The sequence below is a fragment of the Ambystoma mexicanum genome, chromosome 3p (genome assembly GCF_040938575.1).
Source record: "Ambystoma mexicanum isolate Mex_15411 chromosome 3p, UKY_AmexF1_1, whole genome shotgun sequence".
In the NCBI taxonomy this organism is placed as follows: domain Eukaryota; kingdom Metazoa; phylum Chordata; class Amphibia; order Caudata; family Ambystomatidae; genus Ambystoma; species Ambystoma mexicanum.
This window is the reverse complement of record NC_090925.1, coordinates 3697843-3717705: the sequence shown is the minus strand read 5'-3', so window position 1 is coordinate 3717705 and position 19863 is coordinate 3697843. Positions and strand designations below refer to the sequence as shown.

General features: G+C 45.9%; 1 protein-coding gene across 1 annotated transcript in view; it reads left to right on the top strand.

Moving 5' to 3' along the window:
- Positions 1-19863, top strand: part of CLCN1 (chloride voltage-gated channel 1) — a 1282884-nt gene that overhangs the window by 786567 nt on the left and 476454 nt on the right. The window contains exon 14 of the mRNA XM_069650302.1: positions 19725-19835. Within this exon, the coding sequence (XP_069506403.1) occupies positions 19725-19835 (111 nt within the window). The remainder of the gene's footprint in view (positions 1-19724; positions 19836-19863) is intronic.

Below are 19863 nucleotides of genomic sequence, written 5' to 3'. Positions count from 1 at the left end.
TGAGACCTAGTCTTGACCGCCGCGATCGCTACCTTGATTGGTCTGGCTTGTCCAGAGGTTACCCTGTTCCAAGTAATTAGGTTGGCCTTCTGAACTTCTGCGCCACCAGGACAGAGTTCAGAAATCCGTCTTAACATCCTCGGACTCATTTCCCAGCGGAATAGAGGCCGAGGTAGTTTTAGTGTCCCTGGGTTCCTGGGAGCCTTAAGTCGCAGAGGCGTATGCTAGGATTCCGGATAATACCAAGCACTACTTTAAAGACAGTGTGCTGATCAATGGAGTGGATACTCCGGCTCTTAGGGATAGTGGGTGCAGTCGAACTGTAGTGGATTCTACCTTGGTAGACTCAGAGGAAGTTGCCAGAGCTACTCTGATGCCCACTAAGTTGGCTGACGGCCCCCTCCGTATGTTTCCCGTGATCCCTGTTAATCTAACTTTAAATGGTACAGCTGTCAGGATTCCAGTGAGCATTCAGAGAAACGTCCCGGGAAAGGTCTTATTAGGTAATGATCTCAGAGCTTTAGGGCTCGTAGGAGACACTGCCGAACGACCCTACACACGGTCTCAAGCACGGGCAGCATTGGCCAAGTCCAATACGCCGCCCCAGCCGAAGGGGCAACCCAAGGCGAAAGGAGTCTACAAGTCAAGACGGGGGAAAGAGAATATTCCCCCGAGGTCGCCTACCACTGCGGTGGAGGAAGTTGGTCAATCGCCCGAGCCTGACGAGGAGGTGGCGATGCCTGAAGTATTCGACCCCAACGATCATCCTGAACTAAAAGACTTGTTAGTTGAAGGAGGTCCTGATAGGGACGAATTCAGTAAAGGCCAACGTGAGTGCCCATCTCTGGAAGGCCCAGCTTGAGGGTGAACCTCCTGGGAAGCATAGGATTTATTGGGAAGGTGGACTCCTGTATAGTGAGCCCACAGAGTCTACAGAAGGAGACCATAGGAGGTTGGTGGTTCCCCTTGCTGTTAGGCCCTTCCTCCTGCAGTTGGCGCATGAAGTTCCCCTTGCTGGTCACCTTGGTATGAAGAGGACCAAGCAAAGGTTATCCATGCACTTCTACTGGCCCAAGATGGGGGTGCAAGTAGAAAGTCACTGCAGGAGTTGCGCCTCCTGCCAGTTGTCTGGTAAGGTTGGCGCGACAATCCAAGCTCCGTTGGTACCGCTCCCAGTTGTGGGGGTACCATTTGAAAGGGTAGGGATCGACATCGTTGGTCCCCTTGACCCGCAAACATCCTCGGGCAATAGGTTTATCCTGGTGCTGGTCGACCATGCAACCAGGTATCCTGAGGCCATCCCATTGAAAACTGTAACTGCCAAGTCAGTTGCAAAAGCTTTACTCGGCATATTTACTAGGGTTGGCTTCCCTAAAGAAGTTGTGTCAGATCGTGGCAGCAACTTTATGTCGAAGTATATGCAGGCTATGTGGAAAGAATGTGGGGTCACCTACAAGTTCTCTTCTGCATACCACCCCCAGACCAATGGTCTGGTGGAACGTTTCAACAGAACGTTAAAGAGCATGATTGGGGCTCTGGAGGAGCCCCAGAGAAGAAAATGGGATCCTCTTTTACCATGCTTGCTGTTTGCCTACAGAGAGGTACCGCAGGAGGGTGTTGGCTTCAGCCCCTTCGAACTTCTGTTCGGTCATCCCGTACGGGGACCCTTAGCCATTGTCAAGGAGGGATGGGAGATGCCCACTCCCCCTGTTACTACCAATGTAGTTGACTATGTGCTAGGGCTCAGAAAACGGATGGTACTTCTGATGGGCTTGGCTAGTGATAAATTGAAGGCAGGGCAAGCGCTGGTGAAACATTGGTACGACCAGAAAGCTTCCCTCATCAACTTTACACCTGGTCAGCAAGTCCTGATCATGAATCCAATAAGGCCTCGCGCTTTACAGGACAAATGGTCAGGCCCTTACACAGTGGTGGAGCCCCTGGGTGAGGTGAACTATTTAGTGGACCTTGGAAGGCCTGGACAGGCTCCAAAAGTGTTCCACGTAAATAGGCTGAAGGCTTTCGTCCCAAGAGTCGAAATCGCAGCACTGCTACTGGCGTCAGACGTTGAGGAAGAGGAGTCAGAACCTCTCCCCGACCTGTTCCAGAGCGGTCCTTCAGATAGCTCCGTTGAGGGTGTCCGAGTGGCCCCTCACCTGACTTCTGATCAGCAGGCGGAGGTGAAAACTTTGCTTAGGCAGTTTTCCCCCCTGTTTTCACAGTCCCCTGGTTTGACACCTTGGTGCAAACATAACATTGACACAGGAGACAGTGTACCTACCAAAAGTAGGGGATACAGGATGTCGGATAAAGTACGGTCTTATATTAAGACCGAGGTCAACAAAATGTTAGACCTTGGGGTGATTGAACCCTCTAGTAGTCCTTGGTCCAGTCCTGTGGTTCTGGTTCCAAAGGCAGGCACTTCTGAATTGAGGTTCTGCGTGGATTACAGGGCTCTGAATGCTGTCACCAAGACAGATGCCCACCCCTTGCCTCGAACAGATGAGCTGGTGGATACTTTGGGTGCCTCCAAGTACCTCAGCACGTTTGACCTTACTGCTGGCTATTGGCAAATAGCTTTAGCAGAACATGCCAGGGAGAAGACGGCATTTTCGACACCAGACGGCCTTTACCAATTCCGGGTAATGCCGTTCGGGTTGAAGAATGCACCTGCCACTTTCCAGAGGCTTGTGAATCATGTGTTGAATGGGTTGGACGAATTCTGTCTTGCATATCTGGACGATATAGCAGTTTTCAGTGCCACCTGGGAAGACCATGTGAAACACCTCGGGATTGTGCTCCAGGCTCTTCAGAAAGCCCACTTGACCATAAAGGCGAGTAAATGCCAGATTGGACAAGGCTCAGTGGTTTACCTTGGACATGAAGTAGGTGGAGGGAGGATACAGCCTCTACCCAGTAAAGTACAAGCAGTACAAGACTGGCCTACCCCCACTACGCAAACCCAAGTGAGAGCCTTTTTAGGACTCACGGGGTATTATCGCAATTTTGTGGCAGACTATGGTACCATAGCTGCTCCTCTGACTGCCCTCACAACTCCGAAGAAACCCAAGAAGGTAACTTGGACCGACGAGTGTGAGAAGGCCTTCAATGGCTTAAAAGACTCCTTGTGCCAGGCCCCTGTCCTAAGGGCCCCTGATTATCAAAGACCTTTTATCGTGCAGACGGATGCCTCTGACACTGGGATAGGAGCTGTACTATCACAAGTAGATGAGAAGGGTAAGGAACACCCTATCGGTTTTATTAGTCGCCAGCTTAAGGACAGAGAGCTCAGGTGGTCCACGGTAGAGAAAGAATGTTTCTCTGTTGTGTGGGCCCTAAGGAAGCTGAGGCCCTACCTCTATGGGACCCACTTCACTGTGCAGACTGACCATAAGCCGTTAAAGTGGCTAATGAACATGAAGGGGGAGAATCCAAAGTTGCTTAGGTGGTCCATAAGTCTTCAAGGCTTCGACTTCACTATTGAGCATAGACCAGGTGTCCAACATAGCAATGCTGATGGGTTGTCCAGAATGTTTAACCGACCTGAACAAGAAACTCATCCAGGCGTGGATTAGTTCCCCCTGTCCATAGTCTAGGAGGGGCGAGTGTTAGGAAAGATTTCGTAATTGTAGGGAATTTTCCTTCCATGTGGCAACCCCTAAACTTTTTGCTATTGTTTTTAACCTTGTTCTTGACTTTGCCAGAGAAGTACAGCCTTCTGCCGCACTTCTCTGGGCTTTCGCTCCTTTCTTACGGGGAAACTGACATGCCCTTAAGACAGTCAGTACCGGGGAACGTGGTTTCCCGTAGTTTCTTTTATCGTGTCGCAGCTTTAGTGCAACACGACACAAGAGGGCACTGTAAGCTAAGTTACAGCTCTCTTGGGTCTCTAGCCTTCTACAGGCCCTAGATACTCTTTTAGGATGGTATTTGATCGGTGCAAGTCATTCAGGGACTGGAATGGTGGCAGCGATCGTTTTGTTTATTTTGAGCTCCTTTTGGCGTTCTGAGCACGTTTTTGCACTGAACCCAAAATGGTGGCCTGGCTCCCAAAATGGCCAGGCCGCGAGGCTCCTTTGTCCTGTCCACTGTCCGTCTTGCTCCCTTCACCTTCCCCAGGTCCGGCGACCCGGGGCCTTCCTTATTTGGGCATGTACTTTCCCGCGAAACGTGGTTGCTTTCGCGGGCTTCTACATGTCGTTTGTGTGCCTCCAGGGTGTGGGCTGGGATGTCTGGTCCCAATACACATCCTGGGTGCCAGAGAGTCTAGGGTGGTGTGAATGCCTGGGACCACCGTGGTCCGTGATTGGTCCACGTATGGTATGTGTTTTGATGAGCGGATCTCCCATTGGCTCCTCTCCGTTTTGGCGCGAAGGGAACCGTGGATAAGAGGGGGCTGGAAACACCACTACCATGTCGATCTCCTGAGTTCTCACGAACGAAGGAATACAGGAGCCAAGTATCCTGCAACTACGAGGCTGGACCGAGGAATCGCTGGTGACCCGCTGAAGGAATCCTCCTTTGCACTGCTGTCGTCCGGAGAGCCCCTGTCCTCCTTTGATCGAACCAGAAGGCCTGTACTGGTGCTTCGACCTTTGGAATAGCAGGAACAGCTATTCCCGGCATCTTCAACCACCTCCTGCCAAGTAAGCCTTCGGAAGCGTCTCTGGGCCATCCAGTTGACTGACCAGTTTACCAAGGAGTTTGGCTCTGCAACCGCCGCCAGGTTGTGTTGTATTGCGAGTCCTTGTCCCTCTCCCACGCTTCGTACGCTTGGCGTCCCCAGGTCTGAAGGGAGGAGGGTTCATTTGGCTCGAATACACACGGCCGCTCCGTTGTCCTGTGCGGCAACAAAACTGTGCCGGTTTCGTCGATTGGGACGTCTTTTTGCTCTACACGACTACAAAGCGTTCCCTGCTCTTCTGAACCTGCCAGCTGCTGAAACTATCGTGGAGAAGCCTGGGTCTGCTTGCTTCGGGGACCGGTGAGTAGTATATCTAGGATCTGGTCGCCCTCCTGCAGTATCCCATTGCTTTTCCCTGCTGTGTAAAAACAGCACCCTTTTGCCGCGCTCGCGCTCTGCTTCTGCCCGCTGTGGAGGCTGCGCTTGAGCTGCGGAACCTGTTCTTCTTCTGCTGTGCACTAACGTGACCCGCCTGACTTCCTCCGAAGAGCTTCCCCTTGTGCCCGTCGGCACCGGCGTGGCAGGTACTTTGAGCACAAGGCTCCACTCTTCGCAGGGCTCGGACTTCCATCTAGTTAGGTGCCTATGAAGGCGAACAGAGTCGAAAGCATTATCGCACTGCCTGTTTTCCTTCCCTGGCAGGTGGACTACATATTTCGTGCTTTAAACGCTTGCGACTGTGTATTTGTATATATATTGTGTTGATATGGTATGTGTTGGTTTAATATTGTGATATTGTGATTTTCTCGCTACGGTCATTATTTTAAAGGCCTTAAAATAAATGTGTATCTATTTTTGATATAACAACTGTTTGGAGTAGTTTGTTAGCGCTCTTGCTTTGTGTGCTCATTGCGGGCCTTCAGTCACCCTCACCCCTCTTGAGACCTAGTCTTGACCGCCGCGATCGCTACCTTGATTGGTCTGGCTTGTCCAGAGGTTACCCTGTTCCAAGTAATTAGGTTGGCCTTCTGAACCTCTGCGCCACCAGGACAGAGTTCAGAAATCCGTCTTAACACAGACCCTCTGCTATTTTGATGTTCCTGGTGATCTCTGGTTTCATCTGACCCTCTGCTATTTCGATGTTCCTGGTGATCTCTGGTTTCATCTGACCCTCTGATGTTTTGATGTTCCTTGTGATCTCTGCTTTCATCTGACCCTCTGCTGTTTTGATGTTCCTTGTTTTCACTGGTTTCATCAGACCTCTGCTATTTTGATGTTTCTCGTGATCTCTGGTTTCATCAGGCCTCTGCTGTTTTGATGTTCATTGTAATCACTTGTTTCATCAGACCCTCTGCTATTTCGATGTTCCTGGTGATCTCTGCTTTCATCTGACCCTCTGCTGTTTTGATGTTCCTTGTGTTCACTGGTTTCATCAGACCTATGCTATTTTGATGTTTCTCGTGATCTCTGGTTTCATCAGGCCCTCTGCTATTTTGATGTTCATTGTAATTACTTGTTTCATCAGACCCTCTGCTGTTTCAATTCTCCTTGTGATGGCTGGTTTCATCTGACCCACTGATCTTTTGATGTTCCCTTTGATCTCTGGTTTCATCTGACCCTCAGCTATTTGGAGGTTCCTCATGATCACTGGTTTCATCTGACCCTCTGCTATTTCGATGTTCCTCGTGATTTCTGGTTTCATCTGATCCGCTGATGTTTCGATGTTCCTTGTGATCTCTGGTTTCATCTGACCCTCTGCTATTTCGATGTTCCTCGTAATCACTGGTTTCATCTGACCCTCTAATGTTTTGATGTTCCTCGTGATCTCTGGTTTCATCTGACCCTCTGCTATTTCGATGTTCCTCGTGATCTCTGGTTTCATCTGACCCCCTGCTATTTCGATGTTCCTCGTGATCTCTGGTTTCATCTGGCCCTCTGATGTTTTGATGTTCTCGTGATTTCTGGTTTCATCTGACACTCTGCTATCTCGATGTTCCTTGTGATCACTTGTTTCTTCAGACCCTCTGCTATTTCGATGTTCCTGGTAATCTCTGGTTTCATCAGACCCTCTGCTATTTCGATGTTCCTTGTGATCTCTGCTTTCATCTGACCCTCTGCTGTTTTGATGTTCCTTCTGTTCACTGGTTTCATCAGACCTGTGCTATTTTAATGTTTCTCGTGATCTCTGGTTTCATCAGACCCTCTGCTGTTTTGATGTTCATTGTAATCATTTGTTTCATAAGACCCTCTGCTGTTTCAATTCTCCTTGTGATGGCTGGTTTCATCTGACCCACTGATCTTTTGATGTTCCCTTTGATCTCTGGTTTCATCTGACCCTCAGCTATTTGGATGTTTCTCATGATCACTGGTTTCATCTGACCCTCTGCTATTTCGATGTTCCTCGTGATTTCTGGTTTCATCTGATCCGCTGATGTTTAGATGTTCCTTGTGATCTCTGGTTTCATCTGACCCTCTGCTATTTCAATGTTCCTCGTAATAACTGGTTTCATCTGACCCCCTAATGTTTTGATGTTCCTCGTGATCTCTGGTTTCATCTGACCCTCTGCTTTTTCAATGTTCCTCGTGATCTCTGGTTTCATCTTACCCACTGATCTTTTGATGTTCCCTTTGATCTCTGGTTTCATCTGACCCTCAGCTATTTGGATGTTCCTCATGATCACTGGTTTCATCTGACCCTCTGCTATTTCGATGTTCCTCGTGATTTCTGGTTTCATCTGATCCGGTGATTTTTAGATGTTCCTTGTGATCTCTGGTTTCATCTGACCCTCTGCTATTTCAATGTTCCTCGTAATCACTGGTTTCATCTGACAATCTAATGTTTTGATGTTCCTCGGGATCTCTGGTTTCATCTGACCCTCTGCTTTTTCAATGTTCCTCGTGATCTCTGGTTTCATCTGACCCTCTGCTATTTTGATGTTCCTCGTGATCTCTGGTTTCATCTGGCCCTCTGATGTTTTGATGTTCTCGTGATTTCTGGTTTCATCTGACACTCTGCTATCTCGATGTTCCTTGTGATCACTGGTTTCTTCAGACCCTCTGCTATTTCGATGTTCCTGGTGATCTCTGGTTTCATCTGACCCTCTGCTATTTCGATGTTCCTGGTGATCTCTGGTTTCATCTGACCCTCTGATGTTTTGATGTTCCTTGTGATCTCTGCTTTCATCTGACCCTCTGCTGTTTTGATGTTCCTTGTTTTCACTGGTTTCATCAGACCTCTGCTATTTTGATGTTTCTCGTGATCTCTGGTTTCATCAGGCCTCTGCTGTTTTGATGTTCATTGTAATCACTTGTTTCATCAGACCCTCTGCTATTTCGATGTTCCTGGTGATCTCTGCTTTCATCTGACCCTCTGCTGTTTTGATGTTCCTTGTGTTCACTGGTTTCATCAGACCTATGCTATTTTGATGTTTCTCGTGATCTCTGGTTTCATCAGGCCCTCTGCTATTTTGATGTTCATTGTAATTACTTGTTTCATCAGACCCTCTGCTGTTTCAATTCTCCTTGTGATGGCTGGTTTCATCTGACCCACTGATCTTTTGATGTTCCCTTTGATCTCTGGTTTCATCTGACCCTCAGCTATTTGGATGTTCCTCATGATCACTGGTTTCATCTGACCCTCTGCTATTTCGATGTTCCTCGTGATTTCTGGTTTCATCTGATCCGCTGATGTTTCGATGTTCCTTGTGATCTCTGGTTTCATCTGACCCTCTGCTATTTCGATGTTCCTCGTAATCACTGGTTTCATCTGACCCTCTAATGTTTTGATGTTCCTCGTGATCTCTGGTTTCATCTGACCCTCTGCTATTTCGATGTTCCTCGTGATCTCTGGTTTCATCTGACCCTCTGCTATTTCGATGTTCCTCGTGATCTCTGGTTTCATCTGGCCCTCTGATGTTTTGATGTTCTCGTGATTTCTGGTTTCATCTGACACTCTGCTATCTCGATGTTCCTTGTGATCACTTGTTTCTTCAGACCCTCTGCTATTTCGATGTTCCTGGTAATCTCTGGTTTCATCAGACCCTCTGCTATTTCGATGTTCCTTGTGATCTCCGCTTTCAACTGACCCTCTGCTGTTTTGATGTTCCTTGTGTTCACTGGTTTCATCAGACCTGTGCTATTTTAATGTTTCTCGTGATCTCTGGTTTCATCAGACCCTCTGCTGTTTTGATGTTCATTGTAATCATTTGTTTCATAAGACCCTCTGCTGTTTCAATTCTCCTTGTGATGGCTGGTTTCATCTGACCCACTGATCTTTTGATGTTCCCTTTGATCTCTGGTTTCATCTGACCCTCAGCTATTTGGATGTTTCTCATGATCACTGGTTTCATCTGACCCTCTGCTATTTCGATGTTCCTCGTGATTTCTGGTTTCATCTGATCCGCTGATGTTTAGATGTTCCTTGTGATCTCTGGTTTCATCTGACCCTCTGCTATTTCAATGTTCCTCGTAATAACTGGTTTCATCTGACCCCCTAATGTTTTGATGTTCCTCGTGATCTCTGGTTTCATCTGACCCTCTGCTTTTCCAATGTTCCTCGTGATCTCTGGTTTCATCTGACCCACTGATCTTTTGATGTTCCCTTTGATCTCTGGTTTCATCTGACCCTCAGCTATTTGGATGTTCCTCATGATCACTGGTTTCATCTGACCCTCTGCTATTTCGATGTTCCTCGTGATTTCTGGTTTCATCTGATCCGGTGATTTTTAGATGTTCCTTGTGATCTCTGGTTTCATCTGACCCTCTGCTATTTCAATGTTCCTCGTAATCACTGGTTTCATCTGACAATCTAATGTTTTGATGTTCCTCGGGATCTCTGGTTTCATCTGACCCTCTGCTTTTTCAATGTTCCTCGTGATCTCTGGTTTCATCTGACCCTCTGCTATTTTGATGTTCCTCGTGATCTCTGGTTTCATCTGGCCCTCTGATGTTTTGATGTTCTCGTGATTTCTGGTTTCATCTGACACTCTGCTATCTCGATGTTCCTTGTGATCACTGGTTTCTTCAGACCCTCTGCTATTTCGATGTTCCTGGTGATCTCTGGTTTCATCTGACCCTCTGCTATTTCGATGTTCCTGGTGATCTCTGGTTTCATCTGACCCTCTGATGTTTTGATGTTCCTTGTGATCTCTGCTTTCATCTGACCCTCTGCTGTTTTGATGTTCCTTGTTTTCACTGGTTTCATCAGACCTCTGCTATTTTGATGTTTCTCGTGATCTCTGGTTTCATCAGGCCTCTGCTGTTTTGATGTTCATTGTAATCACTTGTTTCATCAGACCCTCTGCTATTTCGATGTTCCTGGTGATCTCTGCTTTCATCTGACCCTCTGCTGTTTTGATGTTCCTTGTGTTCACTGGTTTCATCAGACCTATGCTATTTTGATGTTTCTCGTGATCTCTGGTTTCATCAGGCCCTCTGCTGTTTTGATGTTCATTGTAATTACTTGTTTCATCAGACCCTCTGCTGTTTCAATTCTCCTTGTGATGGCTGGTTTCATCTGACCCACTGATCTTTTGATGTTCCCTTTGATCTCTGGTTTCATCTGACCCTCAGCTATTTGGATGTTCCTCATGATCACTGGTTTCATCTGACCCTCTGCTATTTCGATGTTTTTGTGATTTCTGGTTTCATCTGATCCGCTGATGTTTCGATGTTCCTTGTGATCTCTGGTTTCATCTGACCCTCTGCTATTTCGATGTTCCTCGTAATCACTGGTTTCATCTGACCCTCTAATGTTTTGATGTTCCTCGTGATCTCTGGTTTCATCTGACCCTCTGCTATTTCGATGTTCCTCGTGATCTCTGGTTTCATCTGACCCTCTGCTATTTCGATGTTCCTCGTGATCTCTGGTTTCATCTGGCCCTCTGATGTTTTGATGTTCTCGTGATTTCTGGTTTCATCTGACACTCTGCTATCTCGATGTTCCTTGTGATCACTTGTTTCTTCAGACCCTCTGCTATTTCGATGTTCCTGGTAATCTCTGGTTTCATCAGACCCTCTGCTATTTCGATGTTCCTTGTGATCTCTGCTTTCATCTGACCCTCTGCTGTTTTGATGTTCCTTGTGTTCACTGGTTTCATCAGACCTGTGCTATTTTGATGTTTCTCGTGATCTCTGGTTTCATCAGACCCTCTGCTGTTTTGATGTTCATTGTAATCATTTGTTTCATAAGACCCTCTGCTGTTTCAATTCTCCTTGTGATGGCTGGTTTCATCTGACCCACTGATCTTTTGATGTTCCCTTTGATCTCTGGTTTCATCTGACCCTCAGCTATTTGGATGTTTCTCATGATCACTGGTTTCATCTGACCCTCTGCTATTTCGATGTTCCTCGTGATTTCTGGTTTCATCTGATCCGCTGATGTTTAGATGTTCCTTGTGATCTCTGGTTTCATCTGACCCTCTGCTATTTCAATGTTCCTCGTAATCACTGGTTTCATCTGACCCCCTAATGTTTTGATGTTCCTCGTGATCTCTGGTTTCATCTGACCCTCTGCTTTTTCAATGTTCCTTGTGATCTCTGGTTTCATCTGACCCACTGATCTTTTGATGTTCCCTTTGATCTCTGGTTTCATCTGACCCTCAGCTATTTGGATGTTCCTCATGATCACTGGTTTCATCTGACCCTCTGCTATTTCGATGTTCCTCGTGATTTCTGGTTTCATCTGATCCAGTGATTTTTAGATGTTCCTTGTGATCTCTGGTTTCATCTGACCCTCTGCTATTTCAATGTTCCTCGTAATCACTAGTTTCATCTGACAATCTAATGTTTTGATGTTCCTCGGGATCTCTGGTTTCATCTGACCCTCTGCTTTTTCAATGTTCCTCGTGATCTCTGGTTTCATCTGACCCTCTGCTATTTTGATGTTCCTCGTGATCTCTGGTTTCATCTGGCCCTCTGATGTTTTGATGTTCTCGTGATTTCTGGTTTCATCTGACACTCTGCTATCTCGATGTTCCTTGTGATCACTGGTTTCTTCAGACCCTCTGCTATTTCGATGTTCCTGGTGATCTCTGGTTTCATCTGACCCTCTGCTATTTCGATGTTCCTGGTGATCTCTGGTTTCATCTGACCCTCTGATGTTTTGATGTTCCTTGTGATCTCTGCTTTCATCTGACCCTCTGCTATTTTGATGTTCCTTGTGTTCACTGGTTTCATCAGACCTCTGCTATTGTGATGTTTCTCGTGATCTCTGGTTTCATCAGGCCTCTGCTGTTTTGATGTTTATTGTAATCACTTGTTTCACCAGACCCTCTGCTATTTCGATGTTCCTGGTGATCTCTGCTTTCATCTGACCCTCTGCTGTTTTGATGTTCCTTGTGTTCACTGGTTTCATCAGACCTCTGCTATTTTGATGTTTCTCGTGATCTCTGGTTTCATCAGGCCCTCTGCTGTTTTGATGTTCATTGTAATTACTTGTTTCATCAGACCCTCTGCTGTTTCAATTCTCCTTGTGATGGCTGGTTTCATCTGACCCACTGATCTTTTGATGTTCCCTTTGATCTCTGGTTTCATCTGACCCTCAGCTATTTGGATGTTCCTCATGATCACTGGTTTCATCTGACCCTCTGCTATTTCGATGTTCCTCGTGATTTCTGGTTTCATCTGATCCGCTGATGTTTCGATGTTCCTTGTGATCTCTGGTTTCATCTGACCCTCTGCTATTTCGATGTTCCTCGTAATCACTGGTTTCATATGACCCTCTAATGTTTTGATGTTCCTCGTGATCTCTGGTTTCATCTGACCCTCTGCTATTTCGATGTTCCTCGTGATCTCTGGTTTCATCTGACCCTCTGCTATTTCGATGTTCCTCGTGATCTCTGGTTTCATCTGGCCCTCTGATGTTTTGATGTTCTCGTGATTTCTGGTTTCATCTGACACTCTGCTATCTCGATGTTCCTTGTGATCACTTGTTTCTTCAGACCCTCTGCTATTTCGATGTTCCTGGTAATCTTTGGTTTCATCAGACCCTCTGCTATTTCGATGTTCCTTGTGATCTCTGCTTTCATCTGACCCTCTGCTGTTTTGATATTCCTTGTGTTCACTGGTTTCATCAGACCTCTGCTATTTTGATGTTTCTCGTGATCTCTGGTTTCATCAGACCCTCTGCTGTTTTGATGTTCATTGTAATCACTTGTTTCATCAGACCCTCTGCTGTTTCAATTCTCCTTGTGATGGCTGGTTTCATCTGACCCACTGATCTTTTGATGTTCCCTTTGATCTCTGGTTTCATCTGACCCTCAGCTATTTGGATGTTTCTCATGATCACTGGTTTCATCTGACCCTCTGCTATTTCGATGTTCCTCGTGATTTCTGGTTTCATCTGATCCGCTGATGTTTAGATGTTCCTTGTGATCTCTGGTTTCATCTGACCCTCTGCTATTTCAATGATCCTCTTAATCACTGGTTTCATCTGACCCCCTAATGTTTTGATGTTCCTCGTGATCTCTGGTTTCATCTGACCCTCTGCTTTTTCAATGTTCCTCGTGATCTCTGGTTTCATCTGACCCTCTGCTATTTTGATGTTCCTCGTGATCTCTGGTTTCATCTGGCCTTCTGATGTTTTGATGTTCTCGTGATTTCTGGTTTCATCTGACACTCTGCTATCTCGATGTTCCTTGTGATCACTGGTTTCTTCAGACCCTCTGCTATTTCGATTTTCCTGGTGATCTCTGGTTTCATCTGACCCTCTGCTATTTCAATGTTCCTGGTGATCTCTGGTTTCATCTGACCCTCTGATGTTTTGATGTTCCTTGTGATCTCTGCTTTCATCTGACCCTCTGCTGTTTTGATGTTCCTTGTGTTCACTGGTTTCATCAGACCTCTGCTATTTTGTTGTTTCTCGTGATCTCTGGTTTCATCAGGCCCTCTGCTGTTTTGATGTTCATTGTAATCACTTGTTTCATCAGACCCTCTGCTGTTTCAATTCTCCTTGTGATGGCTGGTTTCACCTGACCCACTGATCTTTTGATGTTCCCTTTGATCTCAGGTTTCATCTGACCCTCAGCTATTTGGATGTTCCTCATGATCACTGGTTTCATCTGACCCTCTGCTATTTCGATGTTCCTTGTGATTTCTGGTTTCATCTGATCCGCTGATGTTTCGATGTTCCTTGTAATCTCTGGTTTCATCTGACCCTCTGCTATTTCGATGTTCCTCGTAATCACTGGTTTTATCTGACCCTCTAATGTTTTGGTCTTCCTCGTGATCTCTGGTTTCATCTGACCCTCTGCTATTTCGATGTTCCTCGTGATCTCTGGTTTCATCTGACCCTCTGCTATTTCGATGTTCCTCGTGATCTCTGGTTTCATCTGGCCCTCTGATGTTTTGATGTTCTAGTGATTTCTGGTTTCATCTGACACTCTGCTATCTAGATGTTCCATGTGATCACTGGTTTCTTCAGACCCTCTGCTATTTGGATGTTCCTGGTGATCTCTGGTTTCATCTGACCCTCTGCTATTTCGATGTTCCTGGTGATCTCTGGTTTCATCTGACCCTCTGCTGTTTTGATGTTCATTGTAAACACTTGTTTCATCAGACCCTCTGCTGTTTCAGTTCTCCTTGTGATGGCTGGTTTCATCCCACCCACTGATCTTTTGATGTTCCCTTTGATCTCTGGTTTCATCTGACCCTCAGCTATTTGGATGTTCCTCATGATTTCTGGTTTCATCTGACACTCTGCTATCTCGATGTTCCTTGTGATCATCTGACCCTCTGCTATTTCGATGTTCCTCGGGATTTCTGGTTTCATCTGATGCGCTGATGTTTCGATGTTCCTTGTGATCTCTGGTTTCATCTGACCCTCTGCTATTTCAATGTTCCTCGTAATCACTGGTTTCATCTGACCCTCTAATGTTTTGATGTTCCTCGTGATCTCTGGTTTCATCTGACCCTCTGCAATTTCGATGTTCCTCGTGAACTCTGGTTTCATCTGACCCTCTGCTATTTTGATGTTCCTCGTGATCTCTGGTTTCATCTGGCCCTCTGATGTTTTGATGTTCTCGTGATTTCTGGTTTCATCTGACACTCTGCTATCCCGATGTTCCTTGTGATCACTGGTTTCTTCAGACCCTCTGCTATTTCGATGTTCCTGGTGATCTCTGGTTTCATCTGACCCTCTGCTATTTTGATGTTCCTGGTGATCTCTGGTTTCATCTGACCCTCTGATGTTTTGATGTTCCTTGTGATCTCTGCTTTCATCTGACCCTCTGCTGTTTTGATGTTCCTTGTGTTCACTGGTTTCATCAGAGCTCTGCTATTTTGATGTTTCTCGTGATCTCTGGTTTCATCAGGCCCTCTGCTGTTTTGATGTTCATTGTAATCACTTGTTTCATCAGACCCTCTGCTGTTTCAATTCTCCTTGTGATGGCTGGTTTCATCTGACCCTCAGCTATTTGGATGTTCCTCATGATCACTGGTTTCATCTCACCCTCTGCTATTTCGATGTTCCTCGTGATTTCTGGTTTCATCTGATCCGCTGATATTTAGATGTTCCTTGTGATCTCTGGTTTCATCTGACCCTCTGCTATTTCAATGTTCCTCGTAATCACTGGTTTCATCTGACCCTCTAATGTTTTGATGTTCCTCATGATCTCTGGTTTCATCTGACCCTCTGCTATTTCGATGTTCCTCGTGATCTCTGGTTTCATCTGGCCCTCTGATGTTTTGATGTTCTCGTGATTTCTGGTTTCATCTGACACGCTGCTATCTCTATGTTCCTTGTGATCACTGGTTTCTTCAGACCCTCTGCTATTTCGATGTTCCTGGTGATCTCTGGTTTCATCAGACCCTCTGCTATTTCGATGTTCCTTGTGATCTCTGCTTTTATCTGACCCTCTGCTGTTTTGATGTTCCTTGTGTTCACTGGTTTCATCAGACCTGTGCTATTTTGATGTTTCTCGTGATCTCTGGTTTCATCGGACCCTCTGCTGTTTTGATGTTCATTGTAATCACTTGTTTCATCAGACCCTCTGCTGTTTCAATTCTCCTTGTGATGGCTGGTTTCATCTGACCCACTGATCTTTTGATGTTCCCTTTGATCTCTGGTTTCATCTGACCCTCAGCTATTTGGATGTTTCTCATGATCACTGGTTTCATCAGACCCTCTGCTATTTCGATGTTCCTCGTGATTTCTGGTTTCATCTGATCCGCTGATGTTTAGATGTTCCTTGTGATCTCTGGTTTCATCTGACCCTCTGCTATTTCAATGTTCCTCGTAATCACTGGTTTCATCTGACCCCCTAATGTTTTGATGTTCCTTGTGATCTCTGGTTTCATCTGACCCTCTGCTTTTTCAATGTTCCTCGTGATCTCTGGTTTCATCTGACCCTCTGCTATTTTGATGTTCCTCGTGATCTCTGGTTTCATCTGGCCCTCTGATGTTTTGATGTTCTCGTGATTTCTGGTTTCATCTGACACTCTGCTATCTCGATGTTCCTTGTGATCACTGGTTTCTTCAGACCCTCTGCTATTTCGATGTTCCTGGTGATCTCTGGTTTCATCTGACCCTCTGCTATTTCGATGTTCCTGGTGATCTCTGGTTTCATCTGACCCTCTGATGTTTTGATGTTCCTTGTGATCTCTGTTTTCATCTGACCCTCTGCTGTTTTGATGTTCCTTGTGTTCACTGGTTTCATTAGACCTCTGCTATTTTGATGTTTCTCGTGATCTCTGGTTTCATCAGGCCCTCTGCTGTTTTGATGCTCATTGTAATCACTTGTTTCATCAGACCCTCTGCTGTTTCAATTATCCTTGTGATGGACGGTTTCATCTGACCCACTGATCTTTTGATGTTCCCTTTGATCTCTGGTTTCATCTGACCCTTAGCTATTTGGATGTTCCTCATGATCACTGGTTTCATCTGACCCTCTGCTATTTCGATGTTCCTTGTGATTTCTGGTTTCATCTGATCCGCTGATGTTTCGATGTTCCTTGTAATCTCTGGTTTCATCTGACCCTCTGCTATTTCGATGTTCCTCGTAATCACTGGTTTCATCTGACCCTCTAATGTTTTGGTCTTCCTCGTGATCTCTGGTTTCATCTGACCCTCTGCTATTTCGATGTTCCTCGTGATCTCTGGTTTCATCTGACCCTCTGCTATTTCGATGTTCCTCGTGATCTCTGGTTTCATCTGGCCCTCTGATGTTTTGATGTTCTAGTGATTTCTGGTTTCATCTGACACTCTGCTATCTCGATGTTCCTTGTGATCACTGGTTTCTTCAGACCCTCTGCTATTTCGATGTTCCTGGTGATCTCTGGTTTCATCTGACCCTCTGCTATTTCGATGTTCCTGGTGATCTCTGGTTTCATCTGACCCTCTGCTGTTTTGATGTTCATTGTAAACACTTGTTTCATCAGACCCTCTGCTGTTTCAGTTCTCCTTGTGATGGCTGGTTTCATCCCACCCACTGATCTTTTGATGTTCCCTTTGATCTCTGGTTTCATCTGACCCTCAGCTATTTGGATGTTCCTCATGATTTCTGGTTTCATCTGACACTCTGCTATCTCGATGTTCCTTGTGATCATCTGACCCTCTGCTATTTTGATGTTCCTCGGGATTTCTGGTTTCATCTGATGCGCTGATGTTTCGATGTTCCTTGTGATCTCTGGTTTCATCTGACCCTCTGCTATTTCAATGTTCCTCGTAATCACTTGTTTCATCTGACCCTCTAATGTTTTGATGTTCCTCGTGATCTCTGGTTTCATCTGACCCTCTGCTATTTCGATGTTCCTCGTGATCTCTGGTGTCATCTGGCCCTCTGATGTTTTGATGTTCTCGTGATTTCTGGTTTCATCTGACACTCTGCTATCCCGATGTTCCTTGTGATCACTGGTTTCTTCAGACCCTCTGCTATTTCGATGTTCCTGGTGATCTCTGGTTTCATCTGACCCTCTGCTATTTCGATGTTCCTGGTGATCTTTGGTTTCATCTGACCCTCTGATGTTTTGATGTTCCTTGTGATCTCTGCTTTCATCTGACCCTCTGCTGTTTTGATGTTCCTTGTGTTCACTGGTTTCATCAGACCTCTGCTTTTTTGATGTTTCTCGTGATCTCTGGTTTCATCAGGCCCTCTGCTGTTTTGATGTTCATTGTAATCACTTGTTTCATCAGACCCTCTGCTGTTTCAATTCTCCTTGTGATGGCTGGTTTCATCTGACCCTCAGCTATTTGGATGTTCCTCATGATCACTGGTTTCATCTGACCCTCTGCTATTTCGATGTTCCTCGTGATTCTGGTTTCATCTGACCCTCTGCTATTTCGATGTTCCTCGTAATCACTGGTTTCATCATCTCTAATGTTTTGATGTTCCTCGTGATCTCTGGTTTCATCTGACCCTCTGCTATTTCGATGTTCCTCGTGATCTCTGGTTTCATCTGACCCTCTGCTATTTCGATGTTCCTCGTGATCTCTGGTTTCATCTGGCCCTCTGATGTTTTGATGTTCTCGTGATTTCTGGTTTCATCTGACACTCTGCTATCTCGATGTTCCTTGTGATCACTGGTTTCTTCAGACCCTCTGCTATTTCGATGTTCCTGGTGATCTCTGGTTTCATCTGACCCTCTGCTATTTCGATGTTCCTGGTGATCTCTGGTTTCATCTCACCCTCTGATGTTTTGATGTTCCTTGTGATCTCTGCTTTCATCTGACCCTCTGCTATTTTGATGTTCCTCTTGATCACTGGTTTCTTCAGGCCCTCCGCTATTTCGATGTCCCTCGTGATCTCTGGTTGGTTTAATCAGGCCCTTTGCTATTTCGATGTTCCTCATGTTGCCTGGTTTCATCAGACACTCTGCTATTTCGATGTTTCTCGCGATCACTGGTTTCATCAGGTCCTCTGCTATTTCAATGTTCCTCGCAATCTCTGGTTTCATCTGACCCTCTGCTGTTATTGATGTTACTCATAGACAATGGTTTCCTCAAGCTCTATGTTGCTTAGCCTTTCAACTGGGGCACCAGTGTTATTACTGTTTAGATGTCTCCAAGTGCATTGGTTTAATCAGGGCCTAGTAGTCTCAGTGGTTGACCATACACACTGGTGTTGTCTGGTTTCTGCTGTTCAGATGTTTCCAAAGCACCGGTTTCCCCAGACCCACTGATGCCTAGCCATTCAAGAAGGGCGCTAGTTAAGCATTGTTTTTCGCTCAGATAGCCCCCATAAGCTTGCAATGGGTTTTCAGACCCCAGCGGGCTTGGATGTTATCCTTGCCAACAGAAGACATTGTGCTTATCGCCAAGCAAATCAATGTGGTCTTCTGGGTAGAATGCTTGAACCTCAAAGTCATTGTATGGCAGCCACGATATTGATGGATTGTAAATAATACTGTCATATAAAGAGATAAATTAGTCGAACACTATGTAGGAAGTCTGGAGCCACATCTTCACAATATGTCCAGAGTTGGCAAAGGGACATTCAGATTCAGCTTTAGGCAGAACACGGATTCTTGAGGGAGACGTTTTTGGATACCAGGCGCTTGCTCACAATAATTGTGTGACAAGTGTAGCTCCAGAGGACCTTCCAGCATAACTTGACAAATCCACATCTGTCCTCCCTCGGCTTCCCAAACCCTAATGTACGGGTCGATGGGAGGAATCCATGTTCTCATACCTCTGTTCCTGGGAACCAACCAGTGCAATCCTGGGACTGCAAAGAAAAGGGAGAAGGCAGCCTGTCAGTCTCCCCTTGAACTGCCTCTGACTCACCTGAGGGCCACATCGCAGAGGGCCATATAGAGGGGAAACCGTACATATAAAAAGGGAGAATGCCATACATCAAAGAAATAGGTATATGTGGATCATTGAAGAGTCCCCAAATCAGGCCCTAATGTGAGTCGGTTAATGACTGCGTGATTTGGTGGGTGGGAGATTGAGAGGGTATTTCAGTGATTGTCTTAGTACTGAGTGAGGGAATTCAATGAGTGTGAAAAAACGAAAGTAATTGATAATCAGTGCGTGGAGTGAGTCAATGGGAGGCTAAGTGGAAATGTTTCCGTAGCGCACCCTGTGAAATGAATCGTCTCTATGTGTGGTTGGATGTTCCCGGCAGGTCCTGGTCTGATCAAGTCCCGGTGTGCTTGGTTACAGGGGCTGCCTTTGGACGCACCATTGGAGAGATCATGGCCACCCTCTTCCCCAACGGCATCCTTTTCGATGACATTGTTTACAAAATCTTGCCAGGAGGGTACGCGGTCATTGGTGAGTTTGTTGCTCTCTTCTCTTCCTT